The following is a 23,535-nucleotide window of genomic DNA, read 5'->3' on the forward strand; positions in this document are numbered from 1 at the left end:
CATTGACTCATCAGTAATGGAGAACAGGAGTCTTTTGTTTGATGGGAGTGGAAGGCTTGTGTTCAAATAATATGCAATAGTTTTATTGTTTGGATTTTTTTGGGACACCTACTGTAGCACAGGGAAATGATCAGCGAAAATGTTCGTTCAGCAGCAGCTAAAAGTACGAAACTTGTCAGAGTCATTTGGCATTTTATTGGGTACAATCAACTAAAATGTACTTTTCTATCATTATTATTACTACTAGTAATAGTACTTAAAAGGTACACACTGCAACATTTCAGAATTAGAAGACTGGTCACTTTTATTTACGGAAAAAAAAGGAAACATATTCAAAAATAACTTCCTCTGTATTTCCACACAACATTCAAAACTCAACTTCATTTATAATTTAACAAGGCATCTATTCAAGCATAATAGATATTGTTTAGGTTCAGATGTCAGTTTATACTGTATTACTCAAGAGAGCTTAAATACTGGACTCTTGTTAACGATGATAGAAATTGAAAAAAAAAAAAAGACGTGGCCTTTACAATTTGTATAAAACTATATATTTTACTTCTTCAAGAAATGTTTTGAACATGTCTTACTTTTTACATTTTTTATTTACTTGTGATTATTAAAAAAGTGTTTTATGGAATGATGTTATGGTGAAAAAAAACTTCTTGTTTTCAAATAGTATTATGAATGTGAGCTCAGACCTGTGTAGTCAACGTCTTCCTCAAGATGCCTTAAATGCATTTGTATGCATTTTCTTTCTTTTTAGTTTTTAAATGGCTAAGGTACAAACAAGCATTTCGTTTGGCAAAAAAAATCCTCAAATTCCATCATACAAGAATACGGAAATAAAATAAAATACATTGATCAGGCTTCCTGGCGTTGCTGGTTGTCTTTTAATCATCCTGCTCAAACTGTTTTTCAAATATGCTACATTTTCTAAAAATATTTACCCGTTCAAAAGTGAAGTAAAAAAAAACCTCCAGACTGATGGAACCAGCTGGGTTTACATCCACAAACACACAGAGTGACCAGTGTTCCAACAGCTGAGATCAGACACGTCACTCTCAACACAGAACTGGAAGCTTGATCCTCTGGGTAATATTTAGACGTTCAGAAGTGTAGTCAATAAATTATAGGTATTTACAGTATGAGGTGAGCTACTGACAGGATGTGTGCATTCCAAAGATAAAATGCACCTGCAAAGATAAACACCCTACACACCTTAACAGGAGATTATATTGAGGGACAGGGAACGGTGTAGGAGGCCGGGTTCACTTGTTCTCCACTGCTTTCAATTCCCTGGGTTTTACAATGTAATCCCTGTACATTGTATAGAGGACTCCTGAAAACAGAGAGGAATGAGTTAAATGACACCTCTCATATCTACATTGACGAGTAAAAGTCATAATGGAACCAGGAGCTATCCTGCTCCATCTAGATATTATTTGATGAGTGTTATTCCAAACCTACAAGGGAGTATTAGGGCGATTTACAGTGAATTTTAAAAAGCTGAGATTACAGGAATAAAATTGTATTTTTAAGAAAATAAGTTTGCAACATCACAAGAAAAAAGTCATTATAAGAGTTAAGTCGTAATTTTAGAACACGGGGAATTTTACAGGGGAATAACAGAGGATCAGCCTGCTGTCTGTTTTTAAATGAGGGATGTGGAGCATTCTGTTAAGTTATATATATCTCTATTCTTAAGAAAGAAGCAACCCTTTAGTGGAGGAGGAATGGAAGGCTAACATTGGCTACATCTGCGTGTGGTTCAAGAATTTGGATCCAGGGGGATTTGATCTCTGGTGAGCATGTATTCCCCTTGCTGCTTATTTCCTTAACTCTTTAGGACCTTTTTCCCCATTTAATTACAACCTTATTCTCATATTATTACGATTTACTCCCCTATAACGACTTTATACTCTTTCTCTAGCATATGGCTCTAATACTCCATCGAACAAACAACATGACTCAAAAACATGTAGCTGGGTTAAAAAGAGAAAATAAACTGAAACCATATAGAAAAGATCGAATCTGATAGATGACACATCCGTCTGTTAATACTCAGAGAATATAACGTCTGTAATGAGTGTTAGTCTAAACATGTTACTAGGCTTAAAATGGTAATCAGAAAAAATACATTGTGGTACAAAGTGAAACCTGCAGGTTACGTACCAAGAGTCATGGCTCCAACCACAAAGCCCTGGGCAGCTACTCTCATGTGGATCAGGTGCACTGACATTTTAGTGTCTCCTCGAGTCTTCATTTTCATCAGTCTGTACCCAACGATGGCGAAGAATCCTGCTAGTCCTGCAAGGAGCCCCACAAATAAAGTTCAATCTACAGTTAAAATCAGGGTGCGTTGACTTTAACTGAGGAAATGTGTAAACGACAGGGTTCCACAAACATCGCTCCTCTGAGACAAACACAAGTCTGTTTTAATAAGAAGGTTTTAAATTGAATGTGAGATTATCTAACTAACGGTCTCTTGATGATGTTATCATGTACTCACCCACTGGAACAAATGGATTCTCCTTGGCTTTCCGCATGAATTTGGACTCATTCTCAGTGTAGGCAGACATCCTGACTGAAAAGACGAGGAAAAGTTCAATATTATATATAATATATTATATATAATATATTTATATACTCCCAAAAAACCATAGCATGCTAGCTCCATCAGTTGAGTCCTCACTATAATCCGAAACCTCACTTTGGATCATCTCAAAGTTTTAGGCTGATCGATACTGATCGATACAGTTCAAGTTAGTATCCACAGTTGGTTTGTAACCTTCTGTTCTGACCTGAAGTTGACACACCACATGCAGATCTCAGAGGTTACCCCCTGAAGGGCAGAGAGGACTCTCACCCTCTTTAAAGGCCTAAATAACTGCAAGTGCACCAGATTCTAACCCCCACCAGCCATTGTACGGTTACAATAAAACACGAACAGTCATTCAAAGTGGTTTACAGCCCGAGCACACGTCACATTAGAGAGAATGAGCGAGAATCAAAGATCCAGAGCAGATTTCAGTCCTAACAGCTGATCGATCCTGCGCAGAGGTCTGGCTCCTACCTGTTTCCTTCAAGTGTCTCTGGTTGGATCAGATGGGAACAAAATCTCCGGAGATTTTCTCTTCACGAGTCTGTTCAGGTCGCACGCAGCAGCAGGAAGCAACGCGCCGGCTCCGTGATGTAACTAGCGCTGCACGCCGGTCTGACGTCATTAGGTGATCACCGCAGTGCTGCGTTCACGCCACAGGAGAAAATGGTAAATACGATTTTCGACATGGAAGTTAGGCTGGGGGCCAACACCCTCAGATTAGAAGATGAAACTTAAAATAAAACAATTATTTCTGATTGATCATGTATTGGTCCAATGAAAAGTGTACATAGCGTAACATAATGTGATGTAACATAACATATAACATATCGTAACCAAGCATAACATATCACATCACATGATCTTTCTCTGGGCACCATACTATAGTTTACACTTTTAAACATTTACCAACAATTTCCATTTCAAATTCTGGGTGAAATGCTTATTTTTTTCTGGTTTTGAATCCTTTATTAAAACGTTCTTTTAATAATAAAATGGATCAAATAAAATTAAAAAATATATGTTAATATTTGATTTGTTGTTTTATTATCTTGTGAAGCATTCTGTTAAAATAAAGAACAAAACAAGTGTACGGTATCATTAGTATTAATGATAGCAGTAATTTGACCGTGAGTAGATCCAAGGAGCTTTGAACGCACCATCAATAGTACGGCCCCCTTCGTAAACTCAAAGATGATTAAACAAATATGAGATGATACTCCCACCCTAATGAGCGTGTCGTGTGTTTCACAACGAAAAAAAGCCTTGTCAGCTGATCATGTAGCAGTTTCACAACCTGATGAAGCTTTTACTGTCAACGAGAGAAAGTAACAACAAGTGTTCGTGTGAAATAAACCAGAGAGCCTCAGGAAATGAGCGTGTTTGTGTCGTGTTTTGTCTCTTCGTGCTGTGCCCAGCCTCTTTATTTCAACATCTAACTGTAAAAGGCCCAAATTTATCTGAACGGAGGAGGAAGTGAGTGGAGGTGAATCATCTCAGGTCACGTGTTACTCTCTGAGAAGACGTAATGGTGGGCGGGCGTCACGAGGGCACGTAGCAGCACGTTTCTGCAACGTGCAGAGACCCAGACTATATCAAATATTATTGATATATAAATACCTAACAGAACTATTTATCAACTCTGATGACATCCAATCCACATTTATAAAAACATGTAAACGTTTATATAATAATAAAAATTTAGACCTCACTTTACTGAACAAATTAAAAGTGATTCACAAGACAACAAAACAACAACAAATAAAAATGTTTTAATTGAATTTGTTTGATTTTATTATTTTTGATTTTTGAGGTCTCTCTTCAAATTTTATTCATAATTTTATTCACTTCATGCTTTTTCCACCTCTACAACTGTAAATAGAGTCGTTGTCAACCAAATGCTGCATAAAAATTATGACAGCTCTCTCTCCGTCAGTGATAGTGCTGTTGGTGTTGAATTGCTCATAAAGACAAATGATGACACATTTCCAGAACAGATGTTGTGTTTGTTGAGTCAAGTAAGCAGAAGGTGAACAACAGTCATAACATAGGAGCAGATCATAAAGACGTTATATATGACCAATACAAAGTTGATATCATGAACCCAGAGACAGTGAATCACGGTCATATATTGGAAAAAGAATACAATGGGTGCGGTCACAAAAAATACAAAAATTGCATTTCATATTCTCTTCAGTCTATAAATTAACATATTCACCTAACATTAAAGAGCTGTTTAATTCAATACAACAACAATTTAATAAACTTCATAGAAACAAAACTTACATACAGTGCAGCTGTTGCTTCTTTTGCTAGTTAGTTCCAATGAGGTGTTAGAACCAGTAGGTGGTGCTCTACTTAAAGGGATCAACACAGAACAAACAAATGACAATGCAGGGTAGTAAATCAGATGACTTGTCAAGATCAAGCATATTTAGGACAATATTTTTGCTTCTTCTGCTACTTTCAAAAGATCAACAATAAAGTAAAGAAAAAACTTACCTCAACAATGAAGAGAAAAGCAGAAAGCTGTTTCTTCTCAGCCCTCCACAAAGATCTCTGTAATGAGGTCATCGATCGTGATCCCTTTCTGCAATCTCTACATCACAATGTGCAGAGTTTTATCTTTAGTTCCTTTTCTGTTACAAAGTTAAATACATATTTAATCTGCCACGAAGCATGACAGCAGTATGACCCAACTGGTTCAAGAGGCTATGCCTCTGCTAATGCTGACATCATGTGCATAACGTTTATTAATGCGGTTGGCTGTTCATGGCTAATTCCACTGTTTTCACTGTTTGTTTACTCACATAACCGAAACTCATCCCCTATGGGGAGGAGCAACATTTCTCTACATAATGCAGGTTGCGGAGCTTAACTCTAAATCACTCTGTGCCTGTTACAGGAATCAGTCATGGGACTGCTGCTCCCTCTCCTTCTTTGTTTACTCTCCTGTCTGATTGGAGGACTGTACTTACTTGGTGTGTTTCGACAGCACCGACCAGGAGAACCCCCTTTGGATAAGGGGCTCATCCCTTGGCTGGGTCATGTCTTGGAGTTTCGCAGGAACACTTTCAAATTCATTGAGAGGATGAAGCAAAAACATGGCGATGTGTTCACAGTGCAGCTGGGAGGGTTTTATATCACATTCCTTCAAGATCCTCTGTCGTTTGGGGCATTTGTTAAGGAGAGTCGCGAAAAACTGGACTTCAGGCTGTTTGCTAAACATCTGGTGCACAGAGTGTTTGGTTATGTGGCAGAGGAGGATGACCACAGTATTCTCCAGGTCACCAGCAACAAGCACCTCAAGGGGGACGGTCTGAAGGTATTGACACAAGCTATGATGAATAATTTACAGAATCTGATGCTGCATGAAGTCGGCTCAGCAGCTGACCAAGGCAGCTGGAAAGAAGATGGACTGTTTATGTACAGCTACAATATCCTTTTCAGAGCCGGCTACTTATCCCTGTATGGCAATGCACCTCCCAAGTCAGAAGAAAGTGAGGAGAAAGCCAAAGAGAAAGACAGAACTGAATCTGAAGCCTTGTTTAAAGAGTTTCGTAAATATGACCAACTCTTCCCCAACCTGGCTTACGGGGTCCTTTCACCGAGGCAAAGGTTGGAAGCAAAGAGGCTGACGGAACTATTCTGGAACACTCTGTCGGTGCAGAAGATAAAGATGAAGGACGACATCAGCGGCTGGATCTGGGACATGCAGCAGTTTCGAGAGGAGAGGGGTATGAAGGAGTCAATGATCAGCAGGTACATGTTTGTGCTTCTCTGGGCCTCTCAGGGCAACACAGGTCCTTCTGCATTCTGGCTGCTCCTCTACCTCATGAAACACCCAGAAGCCATGAGGGCAGTGAAGGAAGAGCTAGATCAGGTTCTGAAGGAATCAGGGCAGGAAGCCAGACGTGATGGCCCTTCGATCACCCTGACCTATGAAATGCTGAAGAAAACACCCGTCCTGGACAGTGCTTTGGAAGAGACCCTCCGACTCTCTGCTGCACCTGTCCTCACCAGAGCTGTGCTCCAGGATATGACCCTCAAGATGGCAGATGGGCGTGAATATTTCATACGCAAAGGTGACAGAATGGCTATGTTTCCTTATGGTGCTGTTCACACTGACCCAGAGATCCACCCTGACCCACTTTCATTCAAATATGACCGCTTTCTGAATCCTGACGGGAGCAAGAAAACAGACTTTCACAAGAATGGGAAGAAGGTGAAGTTTTACACCATGCCCTGGGGTGCTGGGGTCTCCATGTGTCCCGGGCGTTTCTTTGCCTCTAATGAGGTGAAGCAGTTTGTTTTCCTGGTGTTGGTCTACTTTGAGATTGAGCTGAAGAATCCTGAGGAGAAAATACCTGAATTTGACTTCAGCCGATGGGGCTTTGGGTCCATGCAGCCTAACAGAGAGGTCCAGTTTCGATACCGACTCAGATTTTAAACCAGCTAATCATTTTGACATCTCTGTCAAAACATTTTTTGATTTTGATCAACTCTTGAAGCTTTCTTTGAAACTGAAAAGTTTCTGATGAATGTCAGATTCCACAATAACGTTTGTACTAGTGATAATCAAATTTATGTAACGTGTTTTCTGCATGTTTACATAATTTAAATAATAGCTCATCTAAATGACAGTTTATATGACACATTTTCTGCTTCCTTAGCCAGGTTTAGTCAGATACATAAAATAAGCTGCTGTGTGTGTTATCTTTAGTAGCATCTAGAATCATTAAGCATGTGCTCGTTGAGTTTCAGTGACCAGGTTTCAAAGAAATGGTTGGACGATAAAGGTTAGGTTTTATTTGGGAAAGTCTTCTGTCCAAAAACAGCACCCATAATGCCAATTACATGTGTGCTGATTTCCAAACATGATGCATATTTTTCGCAACTGCACTTCTTGCTTTTAAGTTTATAATGCTAGGGACTGTTGATTTAATGAGAGAGGTGTAGAAACAAAATACATTCTCTTTACATTTTTTTTTGTGTGATCATGTCTGATAATTAAAATCACTTTGTAAACAGCTCAGCTAACTATTAGCCATAGAAAATTACATTGTTGAATTGCTGTGTTAATGTCTTACAGTGTTTTGCTTTGATCCCCAATAAAAAAAACATTCAGACTAAAAAACTAAAAAAGGTTTGTCTGATGCTGCTCATTTCTCCATCATGCTATCATCGCTATTAGCTTTTATTCTGAGTTCATCGCCACAAAAAACTTTTAAAGTTATTTCACACACACACCACTGTTCTTCACTCAACTCATGAGTCACAAATTTAAACATTAATCAAATATGAACCTTTAATTTCAATTGATTAATCCGTCAGTGATAGTGCTGTTGGTGTTTAATTGCTCATAAAGACAAATGATGACACTTTCCAGGACAGATGTTGTGTTTGTTGAGTCAAGTAAGCAGAAGGTGAACAACAGTCACAACATAGAGCAGACTTTATTTATGACCAATACAAAGTTAATATCATGAACCGAGAGACAGTGAATCACGGTCACATATTGAAAAAAGAATACAATGGGTGCGGCCATAAAATTTGGTAGAGTCAGAATGTTTCATATTTATGTTCTGAGTAAGAATCATTCAATCCACAACATACAAAAAGTACAAAAATTGCATTTCATATTCTCTTCAGTCTATAAATTAACATATTCACCTAACATTAAAGAGCTGTTTAATTCAATACAACAACAATTTAATAAACTTCATAGAAACAAAACTTACATACAGTGCAGCTGTTGCTTCTTTTGCTAGAGTTGATTTCCAATGAGGTGTTAGAACCAGTGGGTGGTGCTCTACTTAAAGGGATCAACACAGAACAAACAAATGGCAATGCAGGGTAGTAAATCAGATGACTTGTCAAGATCAAGCATATTTAGGACAATATTTTTGCTTCTTCTGCTACTTTCAAAAGATCAACAATAAAGTAAAGAAAAAACTTACCTCAACAATGAAGAGAAAAGCAGAAAGCTGTTTCTTCTCAGCCCTCCACAAAGATCTCTGTAATGAGGTCATCGATCGTGATCCCTTTCTGCAATCTCTACATCACAATGTGCAGAGTTTTATCTTTAGTTCCTTTTCTGTTACAAAGTTAAATACATATTTAATCTGCCACGAAGCATGACAGCAGTATGACCCAACTGGTTTTGCCAAAAGGTCTAGATTTTATCAAAGCCTTTCTTTGCCTTGAACTTTATCTGTTGCCTTAAAACCTAGAAGTACAGTTAAATGAATTTGTGTTTGAAGACATTTGTATTTTTCCCCACTTCTCCACATAATAATGCACAAATTTGAAAAATAAAATTACATTTTATGAAGCCAGAGTTGAAGGTTTTCATGACATGGGACTAAAATGTAATGGTTACAGGACCGACTATGACACACCACAGTATCTGAGCATGTTTTCAGGTGTAACAATGAGCATTGTCAATAAATTTCCTCTGAGGTTTACTCAGATACAATCAAATTAGTTGTTGCCATATTCACACAACCCAGACAGTTGTCAGGGTTGTACAGTGAGATTATTGTATAGCTTTCCATAAAGGTTTGGTGTGTTCCATTTCATTTCACTCCATCCCAGTATTTGGATTACACTATCCATAAATTATACCACCATATTCCCCCTGATTGAAAGTTCCATATTAAATCTGATTAACATGTCTTTGTTAACCGGCTATGTACCACAAGCTTTTAAGGTAGCCGTTATTAAACCTCTGCTTAAAAAGCCTACGCTTGATCCAGAGGTTTTAGCTAACTATAGACCCATATCCAACCTGCCCTTCATTTCCAAAATCCTAGAAAAAGCCGTTGCTAACCAGCTGTGTGGTTACTTAGATAGTAACGGTTTATTGGAAAAATTTCAGTCAGGATTTAGAACCTATCACAGCACAGAAACAGCACTATTGAAAGTCACTAATGACCTTCTTATGGCATCAGATGATGGACTTGTCTCTGTCCTCGTCTTGTTGGACCTTAGTGCAGCCTTCGACACAATAGATCATAAGATTCTGCTACAGAGATTAGTACAACATATAGGAATTAAAGGAAAAGCACTACACTCGTTTAAATCATATTTATCAGATAGATTCCAATTTGTAAATGTTAACAATGACTCCTCCATGCACATGCAAGTTAATCATGGAGTTCCACAAGGTTCTGTCCTTGGACCAATACTCTTCACCCTACACTGTAACGAATTGCTGTATATTTACGGTGGATATTCAACAGTATCCTACTGTATTTTATAATAATTGTAAAATACTGTTAAATATTCATCCCTCACATGTAAATTAACAGTTAAATCAGTAATTTAACAATACCAGTAGATAACTGTAATTTAACAGCATAAAACAGTATTTGTAATGAATTGCTGTAAATTTACGGTGGATTACAACAGTATCTTACTGTATTTTAAAATAACTGTAAAATACTGTTAAATATTCATGCTTACATGTAAATTAACAGTTAATGCTCAGTTAAATGACAGTTACAGTTAAACTACAGTTACAATTTCAGTTAAACTGTAATTTAACAGCATATTACAGTATTTTCTATCAAGCAGTGGAAACATCCCTTCTTAAGTCCAGTCATTATCCATCAGCATCTTACTGATGATTGCAGTCTTATGTTCCTATTTTCATGATAGCACTTCTTTACTGATCAAACTCCTCAAACTCCTCATTTTTGAGTGACAATATACTAACTGGCTATTCCCGAACTCGACTTTGGAGAGCACAGCTCCGTCATATCATTCGAGAAGTCCATGTGGAGTTCATCAGAGCAGGTAAAGTAAAGTTATGTTTATCTCCTGAAATTGGTAGTGTCCAGTGTTGCTTTGTCTGCATGATTATTGAACTGTTGACATTTCAGATGTTTTATTAGGTCTGTTTCATTAGTTCAGGTTGCCTGGCTAAGTGTAAGCTAGCTCTGTAGCTAGCTTGAGCTCAATTAGCTGTAGGTGTTGCTGACCTTCATAAAGTTTTTTTTATTGTAAAATGTATGTCATTAAGATCTCAGAGATTGTTACGTTATTAAAGTTAATCACCAATTTTGTGTATATATATATATATATATAGGACAAAGATGTCTGATATTTTGCCTCTCTCTCTCTATCTGGTCTTTTCTGCAAGAAGTTGTGTTGCTAATTCTATTTTATTTTTATTTTTTTACAGGCACTTGTCATTGGTGACTGAGGAGACCAGCCAAACGCTGCTGTAAAGTACTCACTCTTTCTTTCTCCCCCTTTTCTTTCTCCACTCCCACTGTTATAGTTCACATGCAAAAGATTTGTTTTCAAGCTAGACTGTTCAGTTACACTGTTCTAGATGGTACTTTAATGCATTGTTACACTGTTCTAGATGGTACTTTAATGCACTGTTACACTGTTCTAGATGGTACTTTAATGCATTGTTACACTGTTCTAGATGGTACTTTAATGCACTGTTACACTGTTCTAGATGGTACTTTAATGCACTGTTACACTGTTCTAGATGGTACTTTAATGCACTGTTACACTGTTCTAGATGGTACTTTAATGCACTGTTACACTGTTCTAGATGGTACTTTAATGCAGTGTTACACTGTTCTAGATGGTACTTTAATGCACTGTTACACTGTTCTAGATGGTACTTTAAAACGGTAATATACTGTTAAATAAATGACACTATATGCGCTGTAAAATTACTAAAACACAGTTATCCTACCATCATGTACTGTAATCCAAAAAAACGGTAATATACTGTTAAATAAATTACGGTAGATGTGCTGTAAAATAACCACCAAACACCCACCGTTATTCTACGGTCTCTGTCAAAACATTTTTTGATTTTGATCAACTCTTAAAGCTTTCATTTGGTTTTATTTGGGAAAGTCTTCTGTCCAAAATAGCACCCATAATGCCAATTACATGTGTGCTGATTTCTGAGCATGATGCATATTTTTCGCAACTGCACTTCTTGCTTTTAAGTTTATAATGCTAGGGACTGTTGATTTAATGAGAGAGGTGTAGAAACAAAATACATTCTCTTTGATAAATGAACAAAACCTGTAATCTTTACTGTTTTTCAGTGTCAAGTCTGCAGAAGTTTCATAACATTAAGATATTCATTGTGTGATCATGTCTGAAAATTAAAATCACTTTGTAAACAGCTCAGCTAACTATTAACCATAGAAAATTGCATTGTTGAATTGCTGTGTTAATGTCTTACAGTGTTTTGCTTTAATCCCCAATAAAAAAAACATTCAGACTAAAAAACTAAAAACTGTTTGTCTGATGCTGCTCATTTCTCTGTCATGCTATCAACGCTATTAGCTTTCATTCTGGAGTTGTGGAGTTCATCTCCACAAAAAACTTTAAAGTTATTTCACACATGCACCACTGTTCTTCACTCAACTCATGAGTGACAAATTTAAACATTAATCAAATATGAACCTTTAATTATATATTATATGAACCACACACGTATGTCTCTCTATAGTTGTGAGCACACTAACATAATGCATTCTCTAGCCCCTTACCCAACCTTAACCATCACAACTAATAGCCTTACCCTATCCGTTACCCCAACCCTAACCTAAACCTAAATGCTTGAGGAAAAGCAAAGGTTTAGAAGTCCAAAGTTACATGACTGTTCATTTCTTTTTGAATGAATGGGGTGGTATTAATATTCATTCTGGATCAAATAAATAAACACTTGGTGGTCATGGTAATGGAGGCGGATGAGCTGGGGAACAATGGGGCCTTTGGCAGGATGCTGGTCTCCTGAGTGTCCTGCCTGTACTTGGTGGTGAGGGGTTGTGAAGAAAAATGATCCATTGTCAGTGTCATCCCTCCGAGCCTGAGCAGTGAAACAGAACCTCTGGATTCCCGCCCAGGATGCTCCACCATGAAGTATAGAATAAGTTACAGCTTTATTCACATGGACAGGTATGTACAGCCTTTCACTGCTGTTTTACTTCTATTATCATGTTATTAGTTAGGCTCACAGTTACAGGGATGCTTGTAATGGTTTTTGCATGAACGTTGACTTTGAATGAACAAGGTTTGCTTGTTGCATTTCTAATCTAGACATTTTCTGTACAATCATAGGATAGTGTGTTAAATTGTTTTCTTGAATTTGTTGAAATCCCCCCAAAACGTTTTTGGTTTGTATCCTGTTTAAACATCATTAAACAAACAATAAACTAAGAGTGAAAGGTTTTTTTTCACCAACATATTTCTTTGCCATCTTACACTGCAATATGGCAAATGACAAAACCACTCAAATGAAGAGTAATGTATTAAATCTTTAACCTTTCCCTCATTAAATGGGTTGCTCATGCCTATTAGCAAATGTTACTCATTGACAGCTTGATTACTTCTGTCAGAATTGGGGCTGTTATCCTTTAACTGGTGGAGTGACAACAGTCTACGGATCATTCACCTCATTGAGTACTTGTACATTTTTACCAAATATCTGTGAAAGTACTTGATGAGTCTGTGTTGTTTGAACAAAAGTTTCATCTAGTGGCTAAAATTATCCACTAAGAGAAGAGAAAGATTATCTATAAACTGGTCTATATATCTATATATCAGTGCTAAAAGGTGGAGGTTGGGGTGGTGCAGGCAAGTTGCCAGCAGCAGAGCATAAGTGGCAGAGTACGTGAGCTCATGATTCCACGTCCTGCATGAACTAACACATGCTTCATTTCAGTCAGGAACACTTGGTCATGAACCAAGATCTTGATGTGGCCTTTCCTTTGTCAGTCAGGAACGCCATTGGAGATATCAGGTTATAGAAGAGGACAGAAATGAGTGTTAGCTTTTGATATGATGACAGTTGAACCTCTTCCCGCTCTATCAAATTTTGAATACTTAAGGTGGATTGAGCACAAATGTCGAAGGTGATATTGGATATTATTAAATCAAGAGAGTCAGAACTGGAGGTGAATTTTCTGCACCAGCTTATCCATTAAAGCCAAAGAGAGGGGAAGGCACCTATCCTTAGATCCTGAATGCTATTTTTAAGGCCATTGTGGAGAAGGTGAATGGAGGGATTCCCGAGCAGGCTACATGCTGAAGGATCTTTGCATCTTAAATGAAAATGAATACCTGCTACAGAAGCTGAAGGTAGCATATTTCAAGATTTAAAACAATGGACAATAAAAGCACAGACCATAGGGATGTTAACAGGGATAGTGGGAACAGAGAAGGCTGCACAGAAGGAAGTGAAATAGGAACATGCAGAGTCATACGTTATTATTGAGTTCAAAGAATCAGCTATTTTATTTACAAGGCATTTAAAATTGGGAATAGAGGAACTTTTGTTAATGATATTAACGGTTGCTTCATCAGCAGAGAAAACTATGATTTGTTTCCTCGACCAAGATTTGCAGCAGATAATGCATGCAACGATAATAGGATACAGAGCAGTGGATTGAACATAAGGGGAAGAGCATGCAGTTCTGTGGACCATATATCAGGAAACCACTCATTATTATTGTTGACCCCCCCAAAAAAAACAATAGAGGAAGCAGCATCAGTAATGAATCTGAGGGCAAGTGATGTCTCTACTTTGTTGTTGTAGAAAAAAGATATACCATTCCACTTGTCACACAGCAGTGACCAATATTTAATATTTTGGTCACAACTTAGAAGTCAAATGTTTAAACTAAACACTATCCAGTAAGTGCACATACAGTTTTGATCTGAGTTCTTGTTGCATAAGTGTGTTAAACAGAGATGGTATATTGCTGTTATCGTTAGGGTCCTGCAGCGTTGCTACTAGTGTCTGGACTTCACTGAGTTGGAGAAAGGCAATGGCACTAAAGCGTCTGGAAGGAAGGAAGGAAGGAGGAGGAGCTGCAGTAAACATATCTCTTGTAGTCCAAATGACCCTGACTAGGTCTGCTGGTCCTTTGGGCTTGCCTCAGATCAGCCTATGACATAGTCAGTTAAGACAAGATAATGTCAAAGATTAAAGCCCTGTAGCTCCGCAAGCAAAGCCCTTTTATTTTGTTTATTTGGATGGGTAGTTGTATGGTGGATTCTACTGCCCTGATAATGGAGAATAAAACAATTACAAATGATGTAGATGTTGTGAACTGAATGTTATTTTGCATATGATCACCGATCAGTTATGATAAACTGTGCCCTCATTTTATTTCCGTATGATGGTCAAATGCTGTTTCATCACACTGTCAGGGTAACATTCGGATGAGGAAATACTTTACTTTCCTCTGTTGTGAAACTCTATAAACGATCCTTCATGTGTTTAATTTTAGAACACAAGGTTACTCCAGGTCCCTAAAAGGACATATTATTTGTAAAATACAGCTGACACCACCAAAGTGTTATTTATACGTTCCTCTCGTTGAATACATCAGTACATGACAATCAGTCTTGTTTTCAGGATGTCTTTATTCCTCTCTGGGACCCCTGTGATCCACATGCTGTCCAGCAAATTGAAGTCAGTTTGAGCTCTGCTCATGTTTAGACATGATAACATACAGCAGCTTCTCTAATAAATATTATTATCACTTAAGTATTTTCATTCAGAATGAGGACATTGGCTCTGTGCAGTGTTTTTTTCACTTCAGCTACATTTTGTGGACAGTTTGCCAGTGAAAAGTAATCAAAATGAAGTGACAGAGGAATTTAGGAAATTACACTATAGGTCAAATTAGTTTTGACAAAGATCAAGGGTTAATTATGACAGAAACATCCAGCGGGTGGAGCAAAACTGATGCAATGCCCTGCAACTCTCAGATAAGTTGCAAGTTTTGATTGCATTCCCTCTCTACTCAGAAACATATACATATATATATATATATATATATATATATATATATATATATATATATATATATGTATATATACATTTTAAGATCATAATGTCTGTAAAGTTCCACATAAAAATATCCATCATTTAGCATCATTTAATAACCAGAATGAATGTAGCATCTCAGCAGTAAAATTTGAATTTTATTCTCAGACAGGGACCAAGGCTATTCTTATAGAACTTAATTTATTTGATATATTTGATACCTGATACAATAGCTCAGTGCTTTCAGTAATTTGACAAATGACACACACCAAGTAAATAGTCTAGAATGAAAATTAGCATTTGATAGAATACTTGTAGACTATTATATTCAAACTTAATTCATCACATAAATGTATTGCTTCATACCATGGTAGTGGTGTGGCAAAATTCCAGCAACTGAGCCAAAGTACAATGTCAATGACAACAACTTTGCAGTTTTTTAACACACACATCACAAGTTGCTTTGCTCATATGTGGGAGACGCTGGCTGAGGAAAGTTGTTGGCATCCACCTCAAGGCTTTTAATCTCAGTCGCTTCAGCAGAGTCCCGCCTTAGTAAAACTGGCACGGGACGCACTCAGCCTGGGGGTAGGGTAGGCTCAGCTGAGAAACTGGGAGAAAAATAAACAAATGAGAAAGGACTGCCACCACTCTCAGGCTGCCTATGGGATAGCCTCCAACCGGCTGGTGAGAGCAGTTTAATGATGATAGTGGATGGGAGAGATGGGAGAGGGGGAGGAGTCCGAGCACCAAGTTGCATGTTTTTTGCTCTGGTGTCTTGTGTCACTCTTTTCTCTAAGGGAGGGGGAGGGGGGCATCCAAGTCACATGGTTGAGCTCGATCTGTTACGTAAACACAGACCTCCACGGCCCCTAGCCAGCACGCATCAACTTTGTTCAGTAAATCCATGTGGATAAAACTCTTGCGTTGACATTGGTGGCGGCCAAGGAGAGTTGTCGAGATCTTCACTCCTCCGCGCTGCATCGCACTTGGCGATGCTGCAAACCCTCACAGCTCCCAGTGACCTCTGAAAATGTCTGGGACTTAGACATCGTGTCATTAAAACATTTGTGCAATTGAAAACATGGGTCGTACATGAATGATATGATTTGTACAGTGAGTTCTCACGTGCACAACAATCATTAATGTCATTTTGTCAAGTACAGTGAGTGTGCCAGTGTGTTCATTTGTCAGCCGTCATGTTAGATTTTGTTTGATTTGTGTTGCAGATGCTTCCATAATTTTAAAATACTTAAATTTGACTCTAAATATAACTTTAACCTTATGAATATTAAACACTGTCATTTAGCTGTCACAGGATGCCAGTGGTGCCTTGTTACAAGAGCAATGTCAAGCAATGTCTTGCAGGGGGAGTTCTGGAATATTTTCCTGGCTCTGGGCAGTCCAATCAATATTTATCAACGTGAACTAGTTTCCAAAAGCTAGAATAGCCCGAATTGTCCGAGGACAAATGCAGTGACAACATTTTCATGTCTAGACAGTCATTGGTTTGACTCTTTGAGTTTGCACATTTTTGTTTTTGCTTGAAATAAATGGGAAGATTTCAAATATTTAACTGCAGTTGCAAAAACTATTTAATAGGAAATTAAAAACCTGTCTCATAATTACACTTTTTTAAAATATAAATCCCATTGTTATTGTTGGAGATTTAATTATGAAATTGTTATATATCATTTTCTTTAATAATGGCAATAAAATACATTTGTGTCCATCCTCTCTGGGTGTTAATTGTTAACCGCAGCCATGGGCAGAGAGTTCCACCATCTGTCGAGGAACATAAACTTTAAATTGACTTAAAGTTTAAATAACATTAACACTCACTTATCAGTCATCTTCACCATCTGCGACTCTTGGATGATGGGTAGATTGGGGAAGATGGAGGAAAAGAGGAATGCATCACAACTTAAAAACACGTGCTCATCTGTCCCTTAGGGACTGCACATGTCCAAACCCCAAATGCTCTAGTCATTCCAGCAGCATCCCCCGTCTTCTTTTCCTCAGCTCGGGCTGCTCGCTACGCCACATCTCCTCAGTCAGATGGAGAGGGAAGGCTCTAAGGCAAGGCCTCTGGAGGAGGGGTCCTGCAGGCCCAGATGGCTGGCTCTCAGACCACAAACAACTCAAACAGAACGAGAGCTGTATGCAGCGACTTCTCATACACTTATATTATTTTACTTTAGATATGAGTTGTTGCAGTTGTCATCAATCAATCAAATAAACACAATTTTATATGTAAAATGTATTCATATCATATTCACAAATCGCCATGATTAGGATAGAATTGAGTTCAGTTGATCAAGGGTGATCGGAGAAAAGCTGTCTAAATGATCTATAGGATTCTCAGCTGTTCCTGAGATTTCTGTGCTTGATGATGATTAGCATCAACTGAGGGCAGGAGATGGTATATTTTATCTCAAATTATATCGTTAAAGAAGCACATAAAGACATCGCTATTCAATGGAGCTGTGACTCTCTCAGCCTGGCTACAGTGCTGAAGATAAACCTGGGGTTGTTTTTATTTTCTTCTATTAATGTTGAATAATAGGCAGCTGTTGTTTTGTGGAGGGCTTTCTTATTTAATTTAGGACTATCTTTCCAGGACGGGTAATTTTCAACACAAATCACTCGTGCGCCACTTCCTTTCTAGTTTTCTTAAAGCTTGTTTTAATTTGTGTGTTGGAATTATACCAGGGAGCTAATCTACTATTTTTTACACACTTCTTTTTTAGAGGTGCTATGAAGTCTATTGTTAATCTTAGTGATCTACATCGACAAGATGGTCAATCTCAGTGGATCTAGGGTTTTTACAAAATCTGTCAGTTATATTGAGGGATGCTACTGAGTTAAATTGGAACTGTTTCCTTAAATTTAGGTACAGCACTATCAGATAGACAGCTTTTCATGATCATTTAAGTCACTGACTAACTGTGATCTGATTGATGGTGAACTTACTGGTGTTGTTGAATGTTATTCTTCACTTTATGGCCATATACAGGTGATAATTAAAGGTTATTGAGGGCCTTGTGAAGGTAGCATTATAATAATATGGTCGCCGTGACAATAACCAGATGTGTTTCATTAATGCAAGCCAGACACTAACCCGTCCATCCGTCCTCTGTTAAAAGTAGTTGAGTTTAGATCCCTTCCCAACTTGGGGGGGGGGGACTGGCACATGGAATAAAGTGATGGAGGAATTCCTTTCCGATGTTAATCTTGCATGAATCCCCTCCTCGTCTGTACTTTGTCGTGTCATATCAGAGAACACAAGGAACATCATCTTAAGTAACAACGTGTGCTACTGCCACAGGCCGAGGTGAATACTTGTATGGTGGTGTAAACATAGTCGGAAAAGACACGGAGCGGTGGAGCAAATTGCGACCTGTCCGCTGCGCTTCTATCTGGCCATCTGCCTGGATTGAAGATCCAAATATTATGACACTCGATATGACTGAGCATACCTGCTGGTTACATTCTAGCGGATCTGCACAGAGGCAAGGTGGCTTATGTCTGTGTGACACTTCTGTCCTCAAACCCCCCCCCCCCCCAGTTGTTTTTTTTCATAACTGTTACCCACAGTCCACTGTTATATAACTGAAAATATAGAGGCTGCTAATGTGCATTTTGCAATCCTATACATCATCGTTTTCCCTCAGACTGAACCACTACTGTTGCTGTGTAGATGGTTGAGGGGCTTGAAGAGATTAACCTGCAAGAAGCTGAGATACATAGATGGATGGAGACATAAAGGGAGGGAGAGAGAGGGTGGGGTGAGAGGGGGGAAGAGAGAGACCCTCATCAGCTGTGTTACAAATGTTTCATATGAGTGTTGGGAAGAGGTTGACAGTGCAGCGATTAACACGCTCCCTCAGCTGGGTGTTCATTTCAGTCTGCACAACCATATCCTCCAGTCTGAACCCTTGGATGAGGGTCACTTGCCAGAGGAGGATTTTTTTTTTCTTCTGCCTCTCTGTTTTTTATACTTCCTTCTCGGGCAGAGGGCTGGTGTAATAGAAAACAGACACAAGGCAGAATGTGAGGCATTCACAGCAGCGAGACCTTGCTTCTTCACAGAGTAAGGAAACAGGATAAAGAAAAGTCTTCTCCTAGAAGTTTTGTCGTTTCTCTTTTTATTTTTATTTTTTTGCCTTTCGTAAGTTATCAATAAGTTGGCAAAGGCCAGGACGTAAGGATGGAGGTGAAATCCATGGATCGGATTGAGGGACTATAGAGAGGGCAGAGGAGATGTTCAGAATGGAACATACATGTGCAGCTTTACCAGGTGGGTTGTGTCACTTACTGACTTCCTTCTAAAGAACCTGTTTGTTTAACTATCCTGTAGATGCACAGCTGTATCAGTCAAACTGTTTGTGTGGTCCACTGTCTGAATGAAACCTGTTGAAATATATGTTCAAATACCTTTGTCTGACAAGATGGAATTCTCTAATGTAAACTACAGCAGATTACAGCTGCATGTGTGGTCATGATGAAATATCTGATCACAAAATAAAGAATCGTCTTAACCGTACAAATGAACTCTTAACTAATATTAAAGTCAGCTAAAATATTGTTTGTCTACTTTACAGCCTCATCATCAAATTTTAGAAGAGATCCTAAATTAGGAATAATTTTATAATCATTATTACTTATTATTATTATTTAATATGTAATTTATATCTTATTATATTTTGTAGTATATGCTTTATTTTCTGAAATATTTAAAAGCCAACAACAAAAGCCCAAAACAAGTCTTTATATAGATTTGTGCAAACATTTAAAAATCCAAACTATGAGCTCAAATTTACTCAGTTCCAGATTTGTTTTTTAAAAGTTGCATTTACATACATGCTCTTAATCTGAAATAATTTCTATCAATCTGTAACTGAATTGAATATTTATACAAGGAAGTCTCCCTTGAATTATAAATCAGACCTGGTTAAAATTGCAGCCCCACAGCTAATTAGAGACAGACTGTTAATCAACATTATAAAGCTGCACAACAGTTTGATAAACACATTAGCATCACTCACATATCTCAAGGTCACCTACATGTCAGTAGTGGTTGTTATTTTACAAATTAGGCTGATGCTATGACACGCAACAAAATCATTTGAACTCCAGTGTAAATCTGTGGCACGACCCTGCTGTCGTGCCATCCTAGGGCAGACATGAGTTGCCCACCATAGGTGCCATCTGTCTCCATGTGGTTGTACTCCTCCCCGGCGTGAGCGGTTCTGGATCTGGAGGAGAGGCGTCGCAGCGGAGCAACAAGCCTCTCTCCTGTTCACTCAGATGGCAGGGGAGATGGCACATCCCACACCGGGGAACACAGTGTCGCAGTCATGAGATCAACATGACCTCTGTGGCTCTGGCCCGTGAATGAAGCGACAGAAGTACGATGCTTCTGTTAAAGTGCCATGAGCAGTATGTTTCTGAAATGACACTCTGAGAGGAATATACTCTTGCTGTATCCATACACCTTATTTGAGTTCAATTCAAATGTCTTTCCTCAAAACACCAAACAATGTCTATTCACAAGACAGCTACTACAAAGCTGGAAATCAAAGGTTTCAAATGCATTTATTTCTTACCTGATTGAGCTTTTGTCAGTTTCATGTTGTGTTTTCTTGTGTTGCGTCCGTTATAAAGTTCCTCTTTTTTCTAGCGACCATTTGCTGTTTTACACACTATTTTAATCAGCTTGAATGAAATGTTGCCTGGCGTGTGTTGGGATGGGGTGACTGAATGACATCACTGCTACAGTGAATCAACTCTAGCCTTTGTCCATAACGCTCGGACATGCAATCAGTTGAAGATGGATGCCTCCTCTACTTCAAGACGTCCTGAGCAGATGAGAATATTTCATGTTTGAGACATTTGCAAACATTTATTAAAACTAAAACAGCAAACTGACAAATTTCTCTGTGTATAAATCATTCACGCTAAGTGATTTGAAATTGAAGAATGAAAGATTAACAGTGATTGTCTTGGTAATTTACTCAGAAATTATAGGGCTGCAATAGATTACAGTTGAAATGGCTCACAGATAAATGAGTGACTATTTTGATGATTGATCACTTTTTTTCAGGAAAATTGCTGTTTTCAATTCTCAAATGTGGCGTTTGTCTTCTGTGTAAATATAATGAATATTTATTTATTTGGTCGATGAGTAGAATCATTTCACTGTGACTGCTAGAACAGTTAACAATGCATTTTGAATTCCTGGCTTGCTCATATTCCCATCATTACTCATAATCTTATTTTTCATTTCTAATCATTTCTTGACAGATTCTAGTTGAAAAGCTTGAAAGACCAACATGAGCTGGAGCTTTCTCACTCGTCTCCTGGAAGAAATCCACAACCACTCCACCTTTGTGGGAAAAGTGTGGCTGACTGTGCTCATCATCTTCCGCATCGTGCTCACAGCAGTCGGAGGGGAGTCCATCTATTCGGACGAGCAGACCAAGTTCACATGCAACACCAAACAACCGGGCTGTGACAACGTATGCTACGATGCTTTTGCTCCCCTCTCGCACGTGCGCTTCTGGGTCTTTCAGATCATCATGATCTCCACTCCCTCCATTATGTACATGGGTTATGCTATTCACAAGATTGCCCGAACTTCAGAGGTGGAGCGGAGGAAGCACCAGAGGCTCTGCAAAAAGCCCCCACCTCATTCCAGATGGAGGGAAAGCCACCACCTGGAGGATGTGTTGGAGCAGGAGGAAGATGACGATGCTGAGCCCATGATCTATGAGGATACTCTGGAGGTGCAGGAGGTCAAACCTGAGCCAGTCAGCAGCAGCAGCAGCAGAAAAGACCAACCAAAACATGATGGCCGCAGAAGAATTATGCAAGAAGGACTGATGAGAATCTATGTTCTTCAGCTTATGTCACGAGCTATTTTTGAAATAGCTTTCCTTGCAGGACAGTATCTCCTCTATGGTTTTCGTGTTAATCCTTCATATGTATGCAGCAGGATTCCCTGTCCGCACAGCGTGGACTGTTTCATCTCGCGGCCCACAGAGAAAACAATCTTCCTCCTCATCATGTATGTGGTAAGCTGTCTTTGTCTAGTGTTAAATGTGTGTGAGATGCTTCACTTGGGAATCGGTACTTTTCGGGATACGCTTCGCATGAAGAGGAATCGGGGTCGACGGACGACCTATGGCTACCCTTTCTCTCGCAACATTCCTGCCTCCCCTCCGGGCTACAACCTAGTGATGAAGACAGACAAACCTGGCAGGGTTCCCAACAGCCTCATCACCCACGAGCAGAACATGGCTAATGTGGCCCAGGAGCAGCAGTGCACCAGCCCAGACGAGAACATCCCCTCTGATCTGGCAAGCCTGCACCGGCACCTACGGGTTGCCCAGGAGCAGCTTGACATGGCCTTTCAGACATATCAAACCAAAAACACCCAGCAAACCTCCAGAACCAGTAGTCCTGTATCTGGGGGAACTATGGCAGAGCAAAACCGCGTCAACACAGTGCAGGAGAAACAAGGGGCAAGGCCAAAATCAGCCACAGAGAAGGCTGCGACTATTGTAAAAAATGGGAAGACCTCTGTCTGGATATAAACATGAATTAAAAAAAGTATATTAATAATAAAAAAAAAACATTTAAGACTCCAGGACTGCACTGGGACACTGAAGGATGTGTGAATGAGTACGAGTTGTGACACGGGACAATTACAACCTAGAATTTCAATCACACTGGCTGAAGGAGTACATTACACAATAGACTTGTAGATTTTGCAAAAGAAAAAAAAGAAAATACACAGGAAGGAATTATCAAATGCAGACTCATGAAACCTCTCTGTTAGTATAGTGTCTCATTTCGTGCTTGCCATAGCTTTCAGACTTATTTAGTTACGGTAACATCTTTAATTCCAGCTAAAATTTCAAAGTAAATTGTATATTACATAGTATATTATCTGATCTACCCTTGACTGCTGCTTAACTGGATTTATTTGAAGAAATTTAACGTTGGAAGTGTGTACCCTTGTACCCTAAGCCCAAATTTGAAAATGTAGAACAAGACACTGTATCAATGCACAATGTGTCATTCCTGAAGCGTGATGATTGTTGTTGGA

The 23,535-nt window shown here is 38.8% G+C and overlaps 3 protein-coding genes across 4 annotated transcripts; 2 read left to right on the forward strand and 1 right to left on the reverse strand.

Annotated features, from left to right (window-relative positions):
• Positions 1–278: 278 nt before the first annotated feature.
• Positions 279–3,240, reverse strand: higd1a (HIG1 hypoxia inducible domain family, member 1A). The gene is made up of 4 exons (XM_069511700.1): positions 3,077–3,240; positions 2,513–2,587; positions 2,176–2,310; positions 279–1,342 (listed from the first exon to the last, which is right to left on the reverse strand). Exons 2-4 carry the CDS (start codon positions 2,580–2,582, stop codon positions 1,272–1,274), a joined length of 276 nt encoding a protein of 91 aa, XP_069367801.1. The 5' UTR covers positions 2,583–2,587; positions 3,077–3,240; the 3' UTR covers positions 279–1,271.
• A 2,236-nt stretch (positions 3,241–5,476) lies between these two features.
• Positions 5,477–7,582, forward strand: LOC109638123 (7-alpha-hydroxycholest-4-en-3-one 12-alpha-hydroxylase-like). The gene has a single exon (XM_020100944.2). It carries the CDS (start codon positions 5,517–5,519, stop codon positions 7,050–7,052), a length of 1,536 nt encoding a protein of 511 aa, XP_019956503.2. The 5' UTR covers positions 5,477–5,516; the 3' UTR covers positions 7,053–7,582.
• A 4,821-nt stretch (positions 7,583–12,403) lies between these two features.
• On the forward strand, positions 12,404–23,160 carry gjc2 (gap junction protein gamma 2). Of its 2 annotated transcripts, none has more exons than XM_020088795.2 (2): positions 12,404–12,544; positions 21,729–23,160. In XM_020088795.2, exon 2 carries the CDS (start codon positions 21,758–21,760, stop codon positions 23,018–23,020), a length of 1,263 nt encoding a protein of 420 aa, XP_019944354.1. In that variant the 5' UTR covers positions 12,404–12,544; positions 21,729–21,757; the 3' UTR covers positions 23,021–23,160. The 2 variants fall into 2 exon arrangements, with proteins under 2 accessions (XP_019944354.1, XP_019944355.1); XM_020088796.2 differs by lacking the exon at positions 12,404–12,544 and adding an exon at positions 19,582–19,722.
• Positions 23,161–23,535: the final 375 nt, after the last annotated feature.

This window comes from Paralichthys olivaceus, chromosome 16 (assembly GCF_024713975.1).
Source record: "Paralichthys olivaceus isolate ysfri-2021 chromosome 16, ASM2471397v2, whole genome shotgun sequence".
NCBI classification, from domain to species: domain Eukaryota; kingdom Metazoa; phylum Chordata; class Actinopteri; order Pleuronectiformes; family Paralichthyidae; genus Paralichthys; species Paralichthys olivaceus.